Source organism: Onychomys torridus, chromosome 10 (assembly GCF_903995425.1).
Source record: "Onychomys torridus chromosome 10, mOncTor1.1, whole genome shotgun sequence".
NCBI lineage: Eukaryota > Metazoa > Chordata > Mammalia > Rodentia > Cricetidae > Onychomys > Onychomys torridus.
In genome coordinates this window covers 7,138,959-7,161,064 of record NC_050452.1, presented here as the reverse complement: position 1 = coordinate 7,161,064, position 22,106 = coordinate 7,138,959, and the positions used below count along the sequence as shown (strand labels likewise).

At 46.7% G+C, this 22,106-nt stretch overlaps 1 protein-coding gene across 5 annotated transcripts in view; it reads left to right on the top strand.

Annotated features, from left to right (window-relative positions):
* The first annotated feature begins 5,856 nt into the window (after nucleotides 1-5,856).
* Bcl11a (BAF chromatin remodeling complex subunit BCL11A) overlaps nucleotides 5,857-22,106 on the top strand; it is a 95,429-nt gene continuing 79,179 nt past the window's right edge. For 2 of the 5 annotated variants that reach the window (XM_036200871.1, XM_036200868.1), the window contains exons 1-2: nucleotides 8,827-8,898; nucleotides 13,356-13,685. In XM_036200871.1, the coding sequence (XP_036056764.1) occupies nucleotides 13,457-13,685 (229 nt within the window). In that variant the 5' untranslated portion in view covers nucleotides 8,827-8,898; nucleotides 13,356-13,456. Of the gene's footprint in view, nucleotides 6,600-8,826; nucleotides 8,899-13,355; nucleotides 13,686-22,106 lie in introns of those variants that run through there. The other 3 variants (XM_036200866.1, XM_036200867.1, XM_036200869.1) reach the window with 3 other exon arrangements.

Genomic DNA, 22,106 nt, shown 5'->3' with positions numbered 1-22,106 from the left:
AAGCACATGCACACATATATGTGTACAAACCCCATATATACATACACTAAGACAATAAAATAATAAAAACTTACAAGAATAGCAAAGAGTTCTTGTCCAAATAAAGGACTAGTTGCCAATAAAATTCCCTTTCAGACAGTGAAGTCACAGCTAGAAGTTGGCAGTAAGACCATCTGAAACTACTAAAATCATTTTTGCAATGGAGAGAGAGAGAGAGAGAGAGAGAGAGAGAGAGAGAGATCCAAAACCTTCCACAGCTGAGTTATTTTGCCTTTTATAAAACAACTTCACATCTGGACTGATAACTTGAATTCCACCCAGTGCCATTTAAACAGCCCAAGTTATAAACCTCTTAAACTTGGGGTTTATAATAGAAACACTGACAGACCCTTAACTATAGTGCCTCATAGTAATGAAAGCACAACTATTTCATTATAGCAGTGTCTGGCGAGGCCGCTATAATTAAGAGTCTGTCAGCGTTTCCATTATAAACCCAAATTTTAAGAGGTTTTTAACTCACATTGTTTTAAATCACACTGGGCTGAAACTTGCTGTACAAAATGTCAGGCCAGATGTGTGTGTGTGTGTGTGTGTGTGTGTGTGTGTGTGTGTGTGTGTTGCTTTTCCTTTTGTTTACAAAAAGAAAAGAAGAAAAAAGCAGAAGAAAAAAGGAAGCAAATAAGCAAAAGTTGTTTTAAAGTTTGGTTGTGAAAAACACATATTTTGAACAAATAGTTTTCTTGTAGCAGTACAAGGTTCATGGGGAGAGGGGAGAGAATCAAGTCCAATATATCTTTGACTGCATTTTTTTTTCTCTGAAGTAGATTGGTATCTGTCCAAAAAGCAAATGTTAAGGGGGAAATGTATCATTTGATCCTGGGTTCTTGATACTAGCCAATTCGGAAGATTGTTACAAAGTTAAGTTGCTGGAGGAGTTTACATGTTACCTTGTATTGTTAACTGTTCAACTGCTAGACATTGGTGTGATCTTTTGAGTGGTCCCTGACAGGAATCACTTTAAGGCTTAAATGAACCCTCACTGTAGGACTTCCTAAAGCCTTATTGGTTTCCGGGGAAATTAATACAGTCTGGGTGGTTATAAATTGGTTTCATAGGTGTGGTAAGAGGATTTGTAGTTAGTTCATTCACTCAAGGACTGTTGTTTATTGAACATTTACTGTGTCCTGAGTATTATATCAGGAATCACTAGTACACTACAGTCATTGAACAGTCAGTACTGTACCTATGTGCCTTTTATGCAAACACATGGGATGTTAAATTAAGAATTTAATTCAGCTATGCTCTAATCAAAACTTCTTGTCTATTGACAGGAGCCCCTTAAATGAGATTATTGCTCCCCTTTATTGCTCCCCTTTCTCATGCATGATTGACTCAACACACAGCAGCCTTGTCCAGAGCCAGACCCAGCCCTTCCTTTCCTTTCATTGAGAGAGGTACATCCGGATGTATGAAGCAACCTGTCAGCCCCTCAGAAACCCAGACAGCCACTGGAGAAAGACGTCAGAATGATGGCTTTCTCAGGATGAGGGAATCTGTGCCTTCCATCCGCACCTCCAAGGAGAGTTGAGTCCTTGAGGAAGGGGTAGATACTGTCTACTCCTGGGAGTCTCCTTAGGTCCAGACTTCAGGTCATAGGGGCAGCAGGGGGAGAAGACGCTAGCTCACTCCTCTACTCAAACACAGCCTCTTTCAAATGCATTGTCTAACAGCACTCCAGCAAGCAGTCCACCCTCCACAGACCCCGATTTGAAATCTGTGCTGAGCGTAGGGTCCAAGCCGAAAGATGACTGCCTACACATTCTCTGTTTTCCAATTAGGCAACAAAAATAATAAAAAGGAAAAAGGATGAAGTAAAAAGCAAGATGGACGGATTGCATTTTTAATCATTCAGTTATTCATTTATTTATTTTTGTCTATAAAAGTGTTTCACCCTAAAGGCAGACAGTGAATATTTTATTTTAATCTTGTAGTTTCCATCAAGACAGACCTTTTAACTCTTCGTTCTCCAGCTCACAATGAGTCCCCGGTGTCAGAGGATGCTCACAAGAGGGCTGGGGCTGGATTAAGCCTCCCTCTTGGAGCTGTTTGTTGACCACATTCACGTTCAGAGCCCTGAAGCTAAAAGCACTTTACACCATAAAATAAAAGCACTGTCTTTTTTTCTAAAAGGTTACGTCTGGAGGCCATGCGGCTCATACTTCATACCGAAAACTCCTGAAAGGACTATGAAACTCTCTATGATTTACACCCTCTCTCTGCATTAGGGTATAGATCTACTCGACTCTAAAAACACGGTGGGTTTCTAACTGACGTGAATATATGTGCATTATTTCAGAAAGTCTGTTAGAAAACTTGTCAACACATTATAAAGCATAAACCAGGACTTGGCTATTAAGTACGGAGATCAGAGGCAGAATATATACTGCAGGAAGTATGGGGAGTCTCCTCCGCCGGCAAGATAAAAGGGGGTGAGGAGGGAAGGGGAGGGGTCGTCTGCTGGCCTAGAGTTTACGCACTGTTGTCACTAGAGGTTTGGGAAAGAGCCCACCGAGGTCTCTCAATGCAAACAGCAAGGATTCTACAACCCCAACGAAGTTAACTGAACGGTTAGAAAATAATTCTAACGTTGTCATAATTTACCACTCTCTAAAAGCCACTTCTGGAAAGGTAAATACACTTATTGTGTACCCAAGTGTGCACATTTAAAGTGACCTTTCACCCTGCTCCACAACACCACCTGCATTATTAATCAATACTTATGTAATATTTTCAAATCTCTTAGAACGCCACGTTTCTACTTCTTTAAACACTCAGACAAACTTCCCCTCCCCCACCTTCGGGCGCTGGCGTGAACATCCAGCGGCCAGGAGGGAGGGGCGTCACCGGTACCCGCGAGCACGAGGGACCCGGAGGGGGGCCGCCTAGGTCAGATCAAATGCCGACGCACAGCCCTGGGTTTCTGGGCTGGGTGAAATCTGGTTGGGGGAGGGGCGCGAGCGGATGGCAGGTCCCATTTCACCCTGGGCATTTTATGATGGAGAAATTAAATATATGTTAATCATGGAAACGTTGCCGCTTACCTCTGCACTGGCACCCAGGGCAAGCAGCTGCAACTGGCTTTTTAATGTATGTGTTAAGATGTGGCTTCCGAAGGAACCCCCTGGAATCCGAAACAAGTGCAATAACATAGCAGTCCTACTTGTAACTAAGTGCTTAATTTCCTATGATTTTTTTAAAAAAGAAAATCAATAAAATGCTGCCAGTTATTTATTGGAAATAACCACAGATAGCGGCCCTGATAGGGTGCCGGTTTTAGAGAGCACACGATTGTGTAATGAATTGTAATTCAGAAGACTGTTAAATGTGAACCACAGAACCTTTCAGAGGTAATAAAGTCATTACTTTTTACACTACAGCCAACCCTGAAAAGCTTTATACACGCCGTTATATATAAATCACACATACACAGTCTATATTTCTACAGCACTGTTTGTCCATCTCCTTTCTGCATGGACTTTTATGGATGAGAACAAGATTCAAATCTGCCCAGCCGGTCCTGAACGAGCCTGGCTCACTAGTGTTACCTGCAGGGGCATTTATTTATTATTTATTTATTTGTTTATTTCCGAGGCCTCCAGGCTCCACTTATCTTCACTCTCTTCCCACCTACCCTCCAGAGGTCCACCTCTGCGTCCTGCCTCCTCTGCCACCCTCTGCAGCAACATTCACTTGGTGATTCTAAGACTGGTTTAAGAAGCAAAAAAAAAAAAAAAAAAAAAAAAAGGAAAAAAAACCAAAACCAAAACAACAACAACAACAAAAAAAACAAACAAACAAACAAACAAAAAAAAAACAAAACGGAGGAAGAGGTGCTGACCAGCTTTGAAGAACTCAGTGAAAAGGGGAAACGGTGTCCTGCAGTTACAGCAATAAAGTCTTCCTCCTCCTCAAACAGAATGCGAGATCCCCCCCCCCCCCCCGCCAAGGAAAACCAGATAGAGGGAAACAACACGCGCACCACCCCCCCAACCCAGTCTAGCCCACAGCTTTCCTAACGTTGGGCATCAAAACCTGTGTTTCTTCCTCAGAGGGGCCCGAAGCTTCGCCGAATCAGGCAAGCCATTTTCTAGTGGGTTTGAAACTTTCCTAAGACACAGGAATAAACAGCCACAAGCCGATGAGGCTGGGAGGTGGGCGAGCGTGTGCAAGCACAGGGCCCTGCCTTAAAACAATACAATCCTCCGCCGGGTGGGTGAATTTACGGAAACGACACCTCTCGGAGGAGGGGTGCAGGGATGCTGGGTGCAGCCGCTGGAGGAGAGGGGAGGAAGGCTCCTGGCTCTGCAGAGACTCACAGATGTCCACCTGCAGCTCGGGTCTCCACCCTGCGCCCTCCGCGCCTCCCGGGGGCTCTGTCCATCCCCCGCCCCCGCCCGGGCGCTGCTAGATTTGGACTCCGAGAGCGGTCTCCCCGGCTGCGGCGGCGGCGGCGACTGCGGCGGCTGCAGGGTGGTGCAGGCAGGCTGGGAGGCTGGGAGGCGGGAGACGCCAGGGGACTTTGCAGCACGTTTCTGAATAAACTTTCCAATCGCAGGGGGTGCTGTTGCTGTACATTTTACGTAAAACTGAAAGTATCCCACGCCAGAGTGAAGCCCGCTTTTTGACAGCGGCAGCGCGCGCGCGTGTGTGCTTTAAAGAGACAGGGGTTTATTTCCAACAGGTCTTTCCTAATTTCCAGGGAAAGGCTGCAGAGAGGCTAGAGGGGCCTTCGGGCTCCCGGGTGTGCGCGGCGGCTGCTGGCGCCTGGGCAGCGCGGCCCTGACCCGAGGGCCTTCACCACCGTGGCCTCCCGGCTGCTCCTGCCAGCCAGTTTCATTCCTTTTCCCATTTTCTCTTTCTTCGAGTAACAGCTAAAGAACAATTGTGTTCTGTCAGTAAGAAACATTTTCTCTCCCTTTGCTCAGTGCTTTTGCATTTGCCCCCGAGTGGGAGGGGGTGTGTCCCTCCTTGAATCAGGCTCGAGGACCTCCCGCAGCGCCGGGAGCAGGTTCCCAGAGACCAGGGATCTTGGGGCTACCAGTGCTTTGTCCTCGGGCCGCCGACTGCTCAGAGGTGGACGCCTGGGTGCCTCGAGCCCCGGCCTCGGGTGCTCTCCTCTGGGGACTGGAACGCACCGGGAATCGGGCTTCTCGGTCTTTGTATCTCGGCCTCTCTTTCTGCAACCCCTGGGAGCTGGGGACTTAGGGCTTCTGGGGGTGGCATTCAGACTCGATCGCTAGTTGGGTCGCTCAGATCCCGAGTCCCTGACTTGGCCTTGGGGGCGCGCTCTCGGCCCTTGAGCCCAGGCCTGCGCCGCCCGCCTCGCCCCAACCCCCTCTTTCTAGGCGGCTTCTGCTCCCTCAGGCCCGGGAGCTGGCCTTCCGGACCTGCGACCCTCCAAACTTGGGCTGGATTTCGCTCTCCCGCGCGCTCCCTCCCGCCTCCCCTCGCCCGCTGCCTAGCTCTAACTTGGAAGCTCAGCTCCCAACTTCGGGTGATTTTTTCTTTCTTAGCTTTCCTTGGGCAAAGTTTCCCGAACGCTGCTGCGGGCTCGGGGCTTGCACTCCGGCCCTCCGCGTCCGCTGGCGGGGAGGGGAAGTGGGTGTGCGCATGGAGGAGGGTGTCCGGGACCCACTCTACCTGGTTTCCCTCTGCCCGCGCCTCCCCGGCTCTGGGCTGCAGAGTCCTGGAGAACTCTTGCCCCCACCCCCAAATAATTTTTTATTTTAGAGTCGGTGAGTGTGTGTGTGTGTGTGTGTGTGTGTGTGTGTGTGTGTGTGTGTGGAGGGGGGAGTGGAGCAGGGCGCAAGTCTTGCTCCCCCTCACTCCTCCCTCCCACCCCGCCGCCCCTTTCTTCTCTCGCGGCCACGCCACCGCCGCGGCGCTCGCTGCGGCCACTGGTGAGCCAGCCGCCCCGAGCCCCCTCCCCTCCGCCCGCCCCTCCCCCAGGGGCCGCGTCTGGCGTCTGCGGAGCCCCCTCCCCGCACCTCCCCCGCCCCGCACTGGCCATTGGCTTGTCCTGGTCTCTTTTTCATGTCCAGCCCCTGATGTGTGTCCATTGGTGTGAGCTTCCCCTTCCCTCCTCCCCTTCTCTCCTGCTCGCCCTGCCCATGTTTTGTGTGTCTCTGTCCATCCAGACTCCTGACGTTCAAGTTCGCAGGGACGTCACGTCCGCACTTGAACTTGCAGCTCAGGGGGGCTTTTGCCATTTTTTTCATCTCTCGCTCTCTCTCTCCCTCTATCTCTCTTCTCTCTCTCTCTTTCTTTTTTTTTCCGCTTAAAAAAAAAAAGCCATGACGGCTCTCCCACAATTCATCTTCCCTGCGCCATCTTTGTATTATTTCTAATTTATTTTGGATGTCAAAAGGCACTGATGAAGATATTTTCTCTGGAGTCTCCTTCTTTCTAACCCGGCTCTCCCGATGTGAACCGAGCCGTCGTCCGCACGCCGCCGCCGCCGCCGCCGCCCGCCCCGCAGCCCACCATGTCTCGCCGCAAGCAAGGCAAACCCCAGCACTTAAGCAAACGGGAATTCTCGCGTAAGTAACCCAATAATAGTAATAATAATTATTAATAATCACGAGGGCGCGCAGGACGCTAAGCAAGAGTGAGGTTGAGAGAGGGGTGTGTGCATGTATTAAAAAAAAATTCAGGTGAGAAACCTTCTGTAGTCGGGGTAAAGAGATATTAAGGGAAAAAGCCCCACATCTTCTCTCGAACGAGAACCGTGTGTGCACTTTTGAGACGGCACGCACCTTTTAATTTTATAAAAAATTGACTCCTCCTCTTTCCTCCTCTCCGCCGCTTTATTTCTTTTTTTCAAAAAGGAATGCAATGATTTCTACCCCAGTTTTGTAAAAATAATGAACAATGCTAAGGACGCGGACAACTCACATGCAAACCTGGGGGTGGGAGCTGGAAAGAAGGGGGGCTGCTTCCACTTCTCTATAGGAAAATGGAGTGGGGGAGGGAGGGCGTCAAATCTAAAAAACAATTCCTGGGCAGAAAAGAGGTGAGACTGGTCTTAGGATACCAATGTATGCACGGTCAAGTGTGCAGTGGAAAGAAAGTAGTCACCCCCACAATAGTACCGAAGTGGGACTGTAGAAGGGGGCTCCCAGGCGCCTCGCAGGCAGCTGAGTCCGGAGAGAGGGGCTGCAGCGGCGGGGAGAGCCGGGTGACCGGGAAGGACCGGAGTCGCGCCCGGCGCTGCCGTCTTTTGTTCCGGCCGGAGGTGGGTGTTTGTCCCGCCGCCTTTTGTGCGGGCTCCTCGCGCTTGCCCTCCTGCGCCGCCACCGCCGCCGAAGGGCAGGAGCAAGGGCCGAGCGAGGAGGCGGCCGGGGGCACGCGGTAGAGGGAGGGAGGGCGCACGAGCCGCCGCCGGCGGTTTGCTGTTGCTCGCCCCTCCTGGCTGAGCCCTGGAGGAGACGAGGCGAAGACGCATTAAAAAAAAAAAAAAAAAGTAACGCAAAAGATTGTACAATTTCTTGTCCCCCCCCCCCCCCCAAGAAACCAAATGTTCAGCCAGTCGCATTTTTCACCGCTTTTCTGGGATTCGTCCACACGCCCCCACCCCTGGAGAAATTCCACAATCTTTAATAGAGAAAAAAGGAAAAAAAGAGAGAGAAGAAAAAAATATCCCTGACACCCCTTCCCCAAAACCCCATCAAGTTGCAAACTTAGAGCGCCGGCGGCGTGGAGAGGGAGCGAGGAACTCCCTCCTCTTACTATTTTTTGGAAGATTTTCAAAAAAAGTGGAAGTGGATTTTGATTGGGAAAAATCTCGTGTCTGAATGTTTACAAGCACCGCGTGTGCGGGAGCCTCCTGCCAACAAACAGACAGAGGACGGAGCTCGCCGCGGCAGCCCCGGAGCAGGCGGCCGCAGCGTCTGGGCCTCGCCCGACCTCGCCGCGCCCCAGTCTGGAGTCGGGATCGCCCACCCGGCACTCGCCGCCCACCCGCCAGGCACCGCGGCAGGCCACGCTGCGACTCCGCCAGCCCGGCCTGCGCTCTGGTCCGCCCCTAGCACAATGCCCAGCTCTCCCTCCGACCTCCCAGGCAGCGAAAGCTGCTGGATGAAACTCGGTTGTGCAAAACATTTTTATTTTGCAAAGCAACTGTAGAGGCGAGTTCTGATAGTCCCCCCGCTACACCCGGGGTACTCTTAGATTCCTCTAGTCCTTAACTCTGGGCGGCGGGGAGGTTACCACGTGCGTTCCCTGCCCCCCTCCCAATCTGGCCAGTAGCCTCTTGGACCAAAGCAGTTGTCTGGCTAGGTTGAGGGGGGGCGGGGCAGGAAAAAGTGTGTTGAGTATGCATTTTGGGGGTGCAGGGCCCTCGGACTCAGAGACCAACCTTTAGGTTCTTGCCCTATGCTCTGGGCTTGTCTCGGTCAGGGGTTTCTGTGAGTTATGTAAGTGTGCTAGTGGCGGTAGTGATTATCTCCACCTGAAGGTGTGCTTGGAGAGGCCGGTGGTGGGCACTTAGGAAAGTTTGAGTCCAGTAAGGAAAGGCATGCAGCGCCCCCCACCCCCATCAAATCCTCTTCTCATTCATGACTCTTTAATTTTTGACGAAAGCTTGAAGGACCCCCTATGTTCTCTTCTGCATTTGTTGAGGGAGGGGGTGCTCATCGGGAATTGACTTTTCCCCCCTCTGGGCCCAGGAACTTGTCACACACTTCGGAAGCTCCCCCGCCCTGGCACGTTGCGGGGCCCTCCCTCTCCCCACCCCCGCGCATCTCTCCCTCGCCGCTCTCCCCCGCCCCCACTCCCACCGGCCGCGCCGGATACAGAGCAGACGCGGCGCGCGACGGTGTGAAGTTACAGCCCGGCCAGGTACCGGCGGGAAGGAAGGGCAGTGTTCGCAGGACTCGGGAAAGCCGGGACATTGGGACATTCGGAAGGATGCAATGGGGGCGCAGGGGACAGTCTGGGGAGGCACAGTCAGAGCTGCTCAGTACTCTCCTCCTACTTGGGTCCCTTGTGGGACTCTCCAGGCTGGGAGGGTTAGTCTCTGCTGTCCCAGGGAGGGACACTGGACTAGGAGGCCAGTTGGAGGGGTATGTGCAGGGATAACTTCTTTCATTTTCTGGGTGCTCAGAGGGCAGGAACCTCCAGGGTCCTAGGGCCCCCCACCCCCACCCCCACCCCCCACCCCCCGTCTTCAGCTACGTGGACTGAATGAACCATTTGGTCGCTAGGAGGCAGAACAAGATCAAGAAAAGCTCCGCGAACTTGAACCTGTACCAGAGCCTCCCCCAGCCCTGCCCGGCGTTTCTCGGCGGGGGAGGGACGAGCATTGAGAGAGTGGGGGTGGGGGGCAACGAGCGGTTAGGCAGAATTCCCTTTCTCCTCCCCCCATTACCCCTTTGGTCTTTGTTCTTCATTTTGACTTAAAAAAAAAATGCTTTTGGCTAGGGCCGTGGAGAAGCTCAGGGGCAAGCAGCCGACACCCCCCACGTGCAAGGAGATCCGGCAGCTCTATGCGCGGAGCGGGTGCACTTTTAAGGTCCTTTCAGGGAAGGCATTTTTGATATCGAGGAAGGGGGGAGTGCGCTGTCGAGCTTAGAGACCTGGCCGAAAGCGGGGCTGTGGCAAGTTTGCCCTTGGCCTCTGGGATCACTTTTTTCCACCCCCATCCCCGCGCAGAGTGCAGGTCTCCGCGGCCACCGCAAGCTTACCGGACCGCTTGGCAACCCGACGCTCCCCCTCCCCGCCTCCTGCAGCTCTCGCCTGGAAGCCCGAAATCACAACAATAGTAATAGTTATCATCATAATGATGCGGGCTAGCAGCGTCATTAATAATGAATAACCGCGGTCGCCGCCTGGCGCGCACACGGTGCCCGGAATTGCGGGCGAAACACATTTGCACAGATCTTCCAAAGTAAAAGTGTTAGTCTGTGCACACAGAATGAATTTCAGGATCCGCGCTCGCGGCGTGCGCGATGAAGCCAAGACTTGATCAGGTTATCCAGCTCAGTTTTCCAAACCGTACTTCCTTTTTCACCAAGTGGCGGGTTCAGGGAACCGGCGCTCAGCTGTAGCCCGGCTGGATGGGCGAGGCAGCTGCCGAGTCCTCGGGCCACCCGCCGCCTCCAAGCTGGGACTGTGGGTCGCTGCTGCACGTGTTCGCTGTGCGCGCGGCCTGAGCTTGCAGCTAGGAAGGAGGCTGCTCGCTTTGTGCCGTGGAGACCCGGCGCCCAACTTCACTTTCTAAGCGGCCTACTCCAGCAGGGTCCCCGGCCCCCGGCCTGTAGCCCATGGCTCTGCTTTTGTTTCTTTGCTTTGCCTCTGGTTTTTCAGCCTCCGTTTGCTTTATCGTGTTAAGAAAATGCACTTGGAAAGCAAACTTGAAGACATAACTCACATTTCCTCCTCCCCCTTCCCCAGCCCTGGTTCCCTCGCCTTTTCCCAACATTTCTTATAAGGATTTTGACCCCTTCTTTTAATGTTTGCAACGGGGTTGGGTAGTGGGGAGAGAAATAAATACAAATATATAAATATATCTCGGTGCCCGCTGGGACACTGAGACCATCCAGTCTATTTTGCTGAAAGCAGAAGCATTTCATTTTGTCTTCCTTCCCTTCTAGAGAGAATTCGCGGCTAATTATTGTGATCATTTGTCCACTCCCTTCCACTTGAATCGAGGACTTCCCGCTTTGTATCGAGTTAGGCCCGAGCTTAGAAAGGGTGGTATTGTAGGAGAGAAATAGGATGGAGTTGAATTGAAGGGAGGGGGTAAAATGGCTGAGGTTAGGAATGTTTTTAGGGAACGAGGAATTTGCATTAAAATACAGAGAAATTATCTGATGCCCAGAAAGGAAATGTTGATTGCCACGGAGAGAGGGTGTCAATGCAAATCAGTAGGCTGCAGGAAGAGAATTGTATTTTCATATTTTCTTTGTGCCTCATTTGGTCTGATTTTTTAAAATAATGCAGCAGCAGTAATAAAAACACGCTTTGATATTTCTCTGAATATTGCTAGCCAAATGTTTTTCAGGGAAACCGATGGTAAATGTATTTCATACATTAGGATATAATTCTTGTTAATTAGCAATAATTTATGTTAAGAGCATAGAAAATGTTGAGGTTACAGGTTTTATATCTATACATTTGATCATCTTGTTATTTTCAAGAACTTTGCCTCCTATAAAATTAATTAGGTGAGATGTGGAGGTGTAATCAGCAACCTGTGAATTACCACTTCATTTCCTGGTTTTGCCTGTAAATCAGTTCAGTCACTAGGTTTAGAAGACTTTAACCAAGTCTGCTTTGTACCGAATTACCTTTAACTATTTGATATTTAAGAGAATATCACCTTTGCTCCTGATACTGTTCCTAGATGCTGAAATCCATTAGGCCCCAGGAACAACAACAAAACTCCAAATGAATCCTGATGATAGGATTTGCAAAAATGTTTTACCTTTAATGGAACAACCCCCCCCCCCCCCCAGCCTTTCAGTCTCTCAAGCCCAGAACTTATAGCTAAACAACAACAGCACAAAGGGCAACAATTGCCAGTGTTCATTTGAAATACTTAATTCAGAGAGCAGAGATCATGGATCGCGACTTCCCACTCCACTTGGTCAAAATGAAAGCAAATGTGGGAGAAAATGACGAGAATACACAATGCAGGAGCCTTCGTCTGCTCTTGGGTCTGGAAAGCTCACTTGTGCGTTCTGCATTTGTCTTTTGACCAGGATGTTGGGCAGAGAAACACTAAAGAGCTTGCTTTTGCCGTCTTCATTCGTAGGGAGATAACCTTCATATTCGTGTGGTGACCTTATGTTAAATTAGGAGGCGTACCAAAGCGAGGAATTATGACATGTCCTACTTGAGCACAGGTGCGGCTTAGGCAGGGCTCTCTCAATATTATTTCACCCAGCACATCTGGGAGTTACTCCAGATCTTCCCCCTCAATATCCAGCCTGGGTAGGGTTGAAATAAATTTAACCTGAGTTCACTGGATTTTTGCACTTTATCAAAATCTGTTCCAATATTCTACACTCAAATTAAAATCTATTTTTTGATTCTCTGTGGCTTTAAGTTCATTAAATGTGAAATTGGCAGCTTGCTAAAGAAGGTCAGACTGATTAACTGTTTAAGACTTGTACATTTTCTCTTCAGTTTTTATTAACTGGCAGCAGCATCCTGGACATATTTTGTATTTTGTGAATTTTTTTCTTTTAATTTTAGTATTTTAAGATGATGTAAACAAGATTTCTTGGCTCTCCCTTCTCCACTTGCAAGGTTTGAAATAATGATAGAAGCTGTTCAAATAGATGCTGGAGTGCAAAGTTTAAAAAAAGGCAGACAGGAAAAAAAAGATATGTCTACCTCGTTATACCACTCGCTGGTGATTTGTGCAGAAATGTCTCATAATGAAGCGTTTGGAGCTCATTCAGAAAATTAGTCAACTTTGACTACATTAGGTGAAGCATCTCAACTCTGAGGAAAGGATGCCCAGTCTTCTGAAGTGTACTGCTTGGAAGTCCACTCTGATTTTTATGTCATGGATGCCACCAAGCACCAACATGTTTAGAATATTTTAGACATTCTTTTCTTTAGAATGAAAAAAAAAAAACCCGACTAATTGGCTTATTTTCTTAAGTACTCAAAAGTGTCCCATTTAGTGAATGTGTCTGAGAAGTGCCGGTAAATTTGATATTCCTTGGATTTCGTGGAGTAGCTGAGAATGAGGACCAGAAGATCTGGCAGTGGGAGACTCTCTGCGTGGTGATGGTTAGTGAGGTGGATGCAGTCACTTCCTTCCGACTGTGGTGTGGATGGCACAGTTCTGTGAGGTGCAGCGGCCTGTGCTGTGAGGCCATGTATGTACAGCTAGTGTGCACACTCACACACAAAGGCTATGAGTGCTCACTCATCTCTTCTAATCCTGGACACAATAGACAACTTACTGATGGAGGGGAAGCAAATTTGGTTTCAGTTCTTTGTATTTCTTGTGTTAACCATTAAGTCACATCCTTTTCAAAAGATTTATAGTGTGTGTGTGTGTGTGTGTGTGTGTGTGTGTGTGTGTGTTCTCTGGAATTATGCAAGCCGGGGGGATTTCCTTTAGATCATGATGGCCAATCTCAATGATCAGTTTACTTGATTGTTGATACCGTCCACATCACATGTTGCCTATCACGCTTTTTTGGGGTGTTAAATGGAGATTGTTACAAACACTTGTGTTATTGTGGTGAGATGGGGGTGGGATTTGGAGTGTATGCCCTCCTTTTTCTCTCCACACTGGTTCTCTAATAATTGTGCTTTTATTTCTTCAACTACAGCCGAACCTCTTGAAGCCATTCTTACAGATGATGAACCAGACCACGGCCCGTTGGGAGCTCCAGAAGGGGACCATGACCTCCTCACCTGTGGGCAGTGCCAGATGAACTTCCCATTGGGGGACATTCTTATTTTTATCGAGCACAAACGGAAACAATGCAGTGGCAGCCTCTGCTTAGAAAAAGCTGTGGATAAGCCACCTTCCCCTTCACCAATCGAGATGAAAAAGGCATCCAATCCTGTGGAGGTTGGCATCCAGGTCACGCCAGAGGATGACGATTGTTTATCAACGTCATCTAGAGGAATTTGCCCCAAACAGGAACACATCGCAGGTAAACGAGAGGCAAGGACAGCTGTTTGCATGCTTTCTTTTCGTTTGTAGAGGTGCGGTAGTCAAGCAGGAAGGCGTGGTGGAGTGCTGTTGGTATCTCTCCATGTGACTGTCATGACAGTCTTGTAATGCTAAAATCATATTCCTCTTGCTTCCGTCCAGAATGCTGAAAATAAATTTGTGTTCCCACCTTACCGAGTCAGATGTGGTGGGAAAGTTGCACACACTTGACACCCTCTTCCTGGCTCTGACAGTACCAGATCTCTCTTCTCCCCCTTGCTTGCCATCTTTTTTAAAAGTGTTGACCCTTTCTACACCTACCTCGTTTCCAGTGTCCATTTCTGGCCTTGGGGATGTATCTAAGAGGCCAGGGAACCATGCAGGCATTTACAGTTGAGTCCATGACTTGTCTGAGGGCTGGAAAGAGTTAACTGAGTTCCAGGGCTAGCCTTGGATCCATACTGGCTGTCAGACTGTACGGGGCTGTAATTAAACACAGCCCCGTGGTGGGATGACACGGTGACCTTGACTTTAAGATGCCATTTTCGACTGGCCAGGCCAGAGTAGAGAGGGCAGTTGCTGAAGCGCACAGACATGCTTACTCGGAAAGTTTAAGGGCATGTTGGAAATTTCAAAAGGTTGGTTTGACAGGAATGGTTGCTCCCTGCAGCCTGCCTCCTCAGCTCAGTGATAAATGCTCCTCAGTGCTCTCTCTTGTCTCTGATGTGGTTTTGACAGATGTATCTTGATTTTGTTTGTGGTTTACACAACCACATGTCACCCTTACAAATGTCCAGTGCAGACTCCACTGTTTCTTCTGCAGCCTAATGTAAAAATTTTCTTGGGAAAAACAAAACAAAACAAAACAAAAAAACACTGCATGCACATATCCAATGGTTCTGTCTCCTTCGGTCAATTTCACCAAGGAGCTAGCTAGGTGTGCGGGTTTCTCAGCAGCTCCAGGGAAATGGAATTAAAAGCTAACAGAGGGACTTTAATTCCCTGATCTAGTGGTAAACAGCACCACTAGGTAGTGGCACTTAAAACACTGTTTGCTTTAGCACGTCAGACAAAGCAAAAGCAGATTCTGTGGTGACGGGCCTGTAACATCTGGGAGACAGTCCCTTCTCTGCATTGCCCCACCCCACAAAAGCAGCTTTGCTCTGTTTTGGAAAGACAAATGTAGACAGACACAGGGCTTATTGGGACTTGTCTCTGAAATGGTTGGACCATAGAGTTGAACCATAATAGGTCAGTGATCGGGGGATTAAATGGCATGTCACCCTCACCCCTTCTACACCCCCACCCCCAGTCTGGAATTTGATCATTAAGATCATGTGTGCTGTTTTCTACCTTCTCTCCTTTTTAAAATGCTTTCTGCAGTGATACTCAGGTATTTTCCTTTCAGTGAAATAAGGAGTCTGCTGCCAGGAGAGCTGCTTGTGAGTGTTTTTCTGGAAACCACCACATTAGCTTCTGAGACATGGAGGTTAAGATTTCTATCTCCCCCACCCCCTGTAGGATATGGCAATGACCATTTCCATGTGCTGTCTTGTGACTGGAAGGAAAATGAACAGAAGTGTAAGGCATGATTAATGAAGCAAGTGCAGGCGGAAGGGGATTTGTCGTCTTTGGAGATCCAAAGCCTTGCTAAATCACCAAATATGGAGTAAGGCTTGTGTGATGTAACATCGTATTTACATACCGAGCTGCTCGTTTGAAAGACAAAACACAGTGTCTGTCAGGCAGGAGTTAAAACCACACTTATTCCTGAAGGCCTAAATAGGTTTTTCAGTTTCAGGTTAGCCAGTTTGAAAATCAGGGCCTCTGTATTTAGAAGATGAATCTGAAGGCTGAGGAAAGCATTATAAATAGTGAGGGCTTTTTACTTTTGTAGCTGTGACTCTGTGTGGATGTACAGGAAAAGAGAGAGTCCTTAACTCGCTGGTTGTCATAATGATTCTGTGATGTTTCATAACTAGTGTGATAGCAGAGTCTACAGAAGCCAAAAAGAAAAAAAGGAAAAAGCAAAAAGGTGCAAATTTGAAATATATTTTCTAGGGCTAATGGTACATTGTTTCTCTGAAATTGAAAGCTATCTCAGGCGTCTCAGATACTCATTGAGTATACACATGCAATCCAGGTGAGGCAAACCTTTCATGCAGGAATAATTGCAGCACCTTGATTCCTTTCGTTCTGCTCAATCACCTGTTCTTACCCTGGTATTGGCTGAACATAAATAGCATGGTCACATCTCAAAGTAAGATGTCAGTGGCTAGAGCCTTGACTTCTCATACTTCACAGTAATGAATTAAGGGCTTCCTATAGTGAAATTAATATTCTACCATTGCATACAAATTATGCTACTCTGGACCCCAGGTGCCCCTGAAGCAAAGTTCTGGAAAGATGACTGTGTATTCCCAGCTGGTTTCACTGTACCAAGTCTACCATTCTTCCCAACAGTAACCATTCAGTAGACATTTGAACTGTTGTAAGGAGAGAAGCAGTGGTTTCTATTGGGGAAGAAATATACTGATAAATGTCTACAAGAATATGCTTGGTAACTGCATGGAAGGCAGTCATTTAAGCATGCTGGGTAGGAAAGACTTTATGAAAGGGATAAAAGTTATTTGAGTTCACTGTGTCCTCTGTGCCATTTTACAGGCAGGAAGTAGGGATGAGACCTTCCTAAGGAAAGCCTAGAATTTGGGGACTTTAGAACCAGGAGCATAAAGTAGAATTCTTAAGAGCTGCAGTAAAACAGCATGTGGGCTGTGCTCAGGCCTCCCCAAGCTGGCTGTTCCCCAGGATGTTTTTACCTGATGACTAGATGGATGTGTGTTCTCATATACCATGCACATTCGTTACATGTATCCACAGATAGTGACCAAGCTGCCTTTCTAATTTTGTTTAGATATTCAGAGCCTTATATGATTATGATCCACAGAAACTATTGGAACAATATTCATTTAACTGGCTGTAAACAGCTTACATTGTGTGGTCCAGTTCATCAATATGCATGTCAAAAACCCATCAACAGTTAGGGCAGCCTTTGACTGATGGAGCTTTCTATATGTTTTTTTTTTTTTTTTTGAGTCTTTTATTTTATGATGAATAAATTATTCATTGAAGATTAGCAAGTATAAAACTGTTTTCTCTCACAGAAAAGGCCCCAAACATTATCTCCCAGTGTCAGTCTTGAAGTTTTGGCTCATTGCACACGGGAATCTTTAAATTAGGATTAGCCTATCATAAAGTTAGACTTTAGACAGAATGGGAAAACAGAAGCTTGCTAAGATGCAGGGCAGCCTGCTGCTCCTGATGGAACATCGTTCTCCCCTAACATCTAGAATACAGGCATTTCACTGGGGTATTTGGAACTGTCCGCCTAGACAGAACAACTGATCTGGCTAATGATATGCAAGGCAGATTCTCTAATGAGTAGGGAAATATTAAAAGCAACTGTGTTAGCATGTTACTTACAGGTACACCGAGTACCGTGCTCACGCTTTTCAGAATTTACAGAACTAACTTCCTTTTTCTCTTTGTACCCGTTTTCATTCTTTCATAGCTTAGACTGGATTGGAGGATGTGTTTGTATATTAATTGTAAACGAGACTATAAGTGGCAGTATCTTCTCATGACTACTTATTTTTCATTTCTCTTTATTGTATGATGCTGAATAAAAAAAAATTACTGATCTCTGAAGTCAATTCTCAGTGTGACAGCAAAAACCAGAAAACACCACCATTCAAAAGACAAATGTGCTGGCCAGCGTTTTATCTACCTTCAGAACCCACAGAGCAGAGAATTTGGTTTCGTAACATACCTAGCATGTTTGTAGGGAGGCTGTGTTTGTGAGGCCACTGCCCACAAACTGGTGTTCATGGGTCTGGGAGCACTGTATACAAGCTGTATTTGTAAATACGACAGGGAAAGGCTGTGGACTGGCAGCTTGGATGTTTTGTCAAAGTACAATGTCAGAGAAACTCTAAGACACATTGTAAATAGAACTGTCACAGTGATTGCATGATTGAGCTACAGAAGTGTCCTACAATGGTTGGCATTGTCAGAGGACTTTTGAAAGCTTAATTAAACACAGTGGTCCGCATGGCTGCTAAATTTACTTTGGAGAGCCAAAAAAGAAAAACAAAATCTAAATTGTAGAAGACCCCAAAGATCTCAAAGTTCCTCTGATGTCACTCTCTGGGTGGCACAGAAAAGAGGCACCGTGTGTCTTCCTGGGCGTCTTTCAGAAATAATAGTTTTGAGAATAGGTCCACGTGATATGGAGAGCATCCTGTGTGTGATGTGGAGACTGTTCGTTCTTCTGTCCCCTGCTGTTCCAGACAGTTAATGTAAAAATGGCCTTTTATTGGAAACACAAATATGTATTCACTTGAAGAATAGGAGCAGAGGGGGGACAGAGTTTCCCTCCCAGTCTATGTGTTTATTCTGTGAAAACTAAAACAAACAAACAAACAAAAAACCCCCAAGTGCTGTAATTTCTCAAATCAACCCATCCTTGTTGTAGGGCAGGTTGTGCACTTTCTATTTAAAGGATCTGAAATATGGTTTGCACACCTTTCTCCTAGGGAATGTGGCATTTAATTGTGGGGCTGTCCATGGGCTGGAAAATACAGCTGGGTGTAGAGACGTCAGACTGGGTCAGGACAGGCACCTTGGGCCCAGAGAAGAGGCCAGTTGGATGCATATTAATGGCACATTTTAGAGTCCTGGAAAGTCATTAATTTCACACTGTAGCTTCTGTGTTTGGCCAATATGAGAGAGCTAAATTGGGGTCCATAACAAACATGGGATACAGATTTTAGATTTTCATGGTGTCTCTCTCACTGGTGGTATTTAATAAAGGAAAAGAGGCAAATGTGGTTCTGCATGGCTGTCACTGGATAACAAGGGTTTGTCTTTCTTCTGTGGGGAAATACAAGGTTGAAGGGAGAAGGAAGGGCCACAGACGATGTCCCTGGCTGTTATTCTGCCCTACCTTGCCTGGTCTGTTTGCATCCTTTTTGACACAAAGCAGTCATTTGACAGAGTTCACTGTAAGCCCGTCTGTCTTTACAAATACTCGTTCTAGCTTCGTTCAGTAAAAAGCACTTAGCACCAAGCGGGGGCCCAGTTTGGCACCTTGCCACAGTTTAGCGTGGGGTTTAATCACCAAGGATCTTTAGTACCTTTCTGCTAGTTCAGGTTTCATGTGGGTCATGGTTATGTCAGCACTGTTGTTACTTGAAAGATAAAACATAGTTTGAAATGTAGGGCCCATTTTAATATTTCAAACCAAACAGGCTTTTATTTTATGTGTTAATTTGGAGGACATTAGTAAAGTTCATAAAATATGTGCAGACTATATAATTTAATGGAGAATGACCAGTATTTTTATTTGTAATACAAATAGAAAATTGACCATTGTACCTCTCCTCTGTTCCTTTTGCGGCCCAGGTAAATCAGCACTGTTAAACTGCTTTTCCCTTTTACTATGAGGGTATGGAGTGTGGCCAATATCTGGAAATTTACCTTTGTAATTTGCCATGTAGTTTTTACAACAATGACCTAATTAATTTGAGCACGAACCATATTATTGCTACTGGAGTCATTTTCTGTCACAAACTTAATTTCCAGGAAATGTAACCTGACGAATAAGAATTCCTTAGCTCTCCACATGTGTTCTCTGAGACCAAAGGCAAATTTAAAATAATAATAATACTAAAATGCCAGCATTATTAAAGCCAGTATGCTTGATGCCAAATGCAATTTGAAGCCAGTAAACATCAGACTGTATTTCTAATCAGTTTTAGAATGTAACGTATTCCATATTGGGTTCACTGGAATCTGTCTCCCTGCGTTTCACTGGCCAGCTGCACTCCTATGCATTTTTAAAACATTTCAGCAAAGGATTTTGCTGTTCTTAGCAGGGTTAGTAACTTGGGGTCTATTTCTGAGCTCATTCGTCATTCTGCGATGGCATTGAGTTAGGTTGGCAAGGGAAGGATTTGAGGCGTGGGGGGTGGCGAGGTCACTTCTGATCCCAGCAGGGAATAGGTGGGCTTCATTTGCCTTTACAATAGGCGCGCAGTTACTGCACCTTGGAGGGGCTCTCAGGTGCCGCTCAGATGGGCGCATGTAAATGCCCTGTCAGATGTGGAGTCGGAATATTAATGCTTCTCCCACCACTGCCCCATAATAAAGCTGTACACAGCAAGCTTAATATGCAGCTAGTCCGGGGATTGTCTAAACTTAGATAGCCCAGTGTGACAGAAGCAGTGGAAGAACTCAGCTCCCAACCCACAGCTCCCATCTTCTTCTCCTTTGATCTTTTGCAAAATGGAAACATCATCCACTCCTCAGAGTTGTCTCCCCAACTCGGCCACCACCCCCAATCTACCACTAGTTAGTTTTTTTTTTTTCATGTGCTAGTATGGAGAAATGCAACATAATTTGTTTCATATGGTTAATTACAGGCATTTGAATATTTAAAATTTTAAATAGCCACAGTTCCAGCTTTTTCTGTTAAAAGTATGTGATTTGAACAAAGGGATAACAGTGTAAATATTTGTGGTGATTTGCAACACCCTTTCCCCACCATTAAACACACACACACACACACACACACACACACACACACACACACACACACACACTGCGGATTTGGGGACTTCTATACCTTTATTTATACCTTTTTTTTAAAACTCTCTCAATTGGAGCTTCATTAAAATATTTTTCCTTTATATTTTTGAGTCTGCTGTTGCTTGAGGTTTTTATAGAGAATTTTTATAATGTGTTCATTTAACAGAATCAACAGCTGTCAGAACCAGTTGTGGTAAATCCACCAAACACACACACACACACACACACACACACACACACACACACACACACACACACACACACACGTATGTTTCCTGAAACAAAACACTTGGAAAAATAAGCTGCCAGAACTGGCGAATTAGAGGTTTGCCGACAGGGACCTGAGGTGTCTCATCTCTGAGTCGCCCAGAGACCCAGCCAGTCTGATGCAACACTGCTGCAGGGTGGCTTGGGCAGCTTGCTCCTCAGCCAGTGTGCTGTGTGCAGCTGACTGCACCAGAGGTAGGCTGGGTCTGCCATGGCCTCTCCTGCTCCCTTCCGTCCTTCCCTGCTTTGGGATCCACCTAGATAGATAAAATACCAAGTTCTTAGGGTGCCAAACAACAAATTATACTCACCTGGAGGTGAGATGGCTGGGTGGAAACTTGGGTAAAAGAGGGGAGAGAGGCGCCTGCACACCCTTTTCTGGACAGGGTTGGCAGCATGTTGCTCAGAACCCAATTGGTCTCCGCCAGGCAGTTCCCCGTGGGGCCCTGGAGCAGGTATGTTGATGAAGGGGACACCTGGGGACCTCTGGCCACTCACAATGAGGTTTGTTTGTGTCCTCACTGTTGTTAACATTGGTGAAGAACAATTACATCTTCAATTTGATCTTGCTTTTAGATAGAGGCAAATCCACCAACTACAACCTCCCATTAAAACCAATAAGGGACTGTCTGCCAGACCGAAGAGGTCCTCTCAGAGCAAACCCAGGTGCTGCTGCGCCCCCACCTGTCTTTCCTTTTCTTTTTGAACTTTCTAAAGCACACAGGGAAGCCTTCTACTAAGCACAGGCCACTGAAGTTTACACTCATTAGTTGTCCAGTTTCTTGATCTGCAGTGACGCAGTCAAGATGCTGAAGGAAAGACATCACATCGGTTCATTTTTAGGGAAATAAGATTCTTACCTAGTGGGAGCACAATGCTTGACTTGCTGAATCTGGCCTTTTATGTTCCAAAGACAGGACATCTCACTGGACAAAAGAATATAGCCTCCCTGCACCCCGTCTCCAGGTATAGCATGCTTTCATGACCTGCTTACATTTAGGGCAGCCACAGTGAACCACTTTACTATTTTATTATCTTAACCCAGCCAAAAATCCTTTGAGTTTACAGTTAAAATAATACGTTAACCAATGGTAAAATTTAAGTCTCAGGAGTTTCTCCTACTTCATCCTACCTTAAGATTTTTTTTTTTATTAAAATTATTCTTTTTGTATTTAAAGATGAGTGCTGACTACTGAAGAATGATTTCAAGGCTTAAAATTTTAATAATAAATCGTCACTTTCTCATGTTATGTTTTTGTTATGTTAAGGGGAAAAAATCAATAAGGAAAAATTTAATTCTGATAAAGATACTCTTGGATCTTTGAAAACAACTGCTGTCCTTTTAACTAAAACATTTGAGCAGCTTCAAAGACCGTGTCTTTCTTCTGATCTTGGAGCTGTGTGACTGGTAGCAAGCAGGAAAAAAAAAAAACCTTATTCTACATACAAGTGGATTGCTTAACAAGTCAGCACAGACACGTACTTGTTTGTACAATAGAGATAAAAA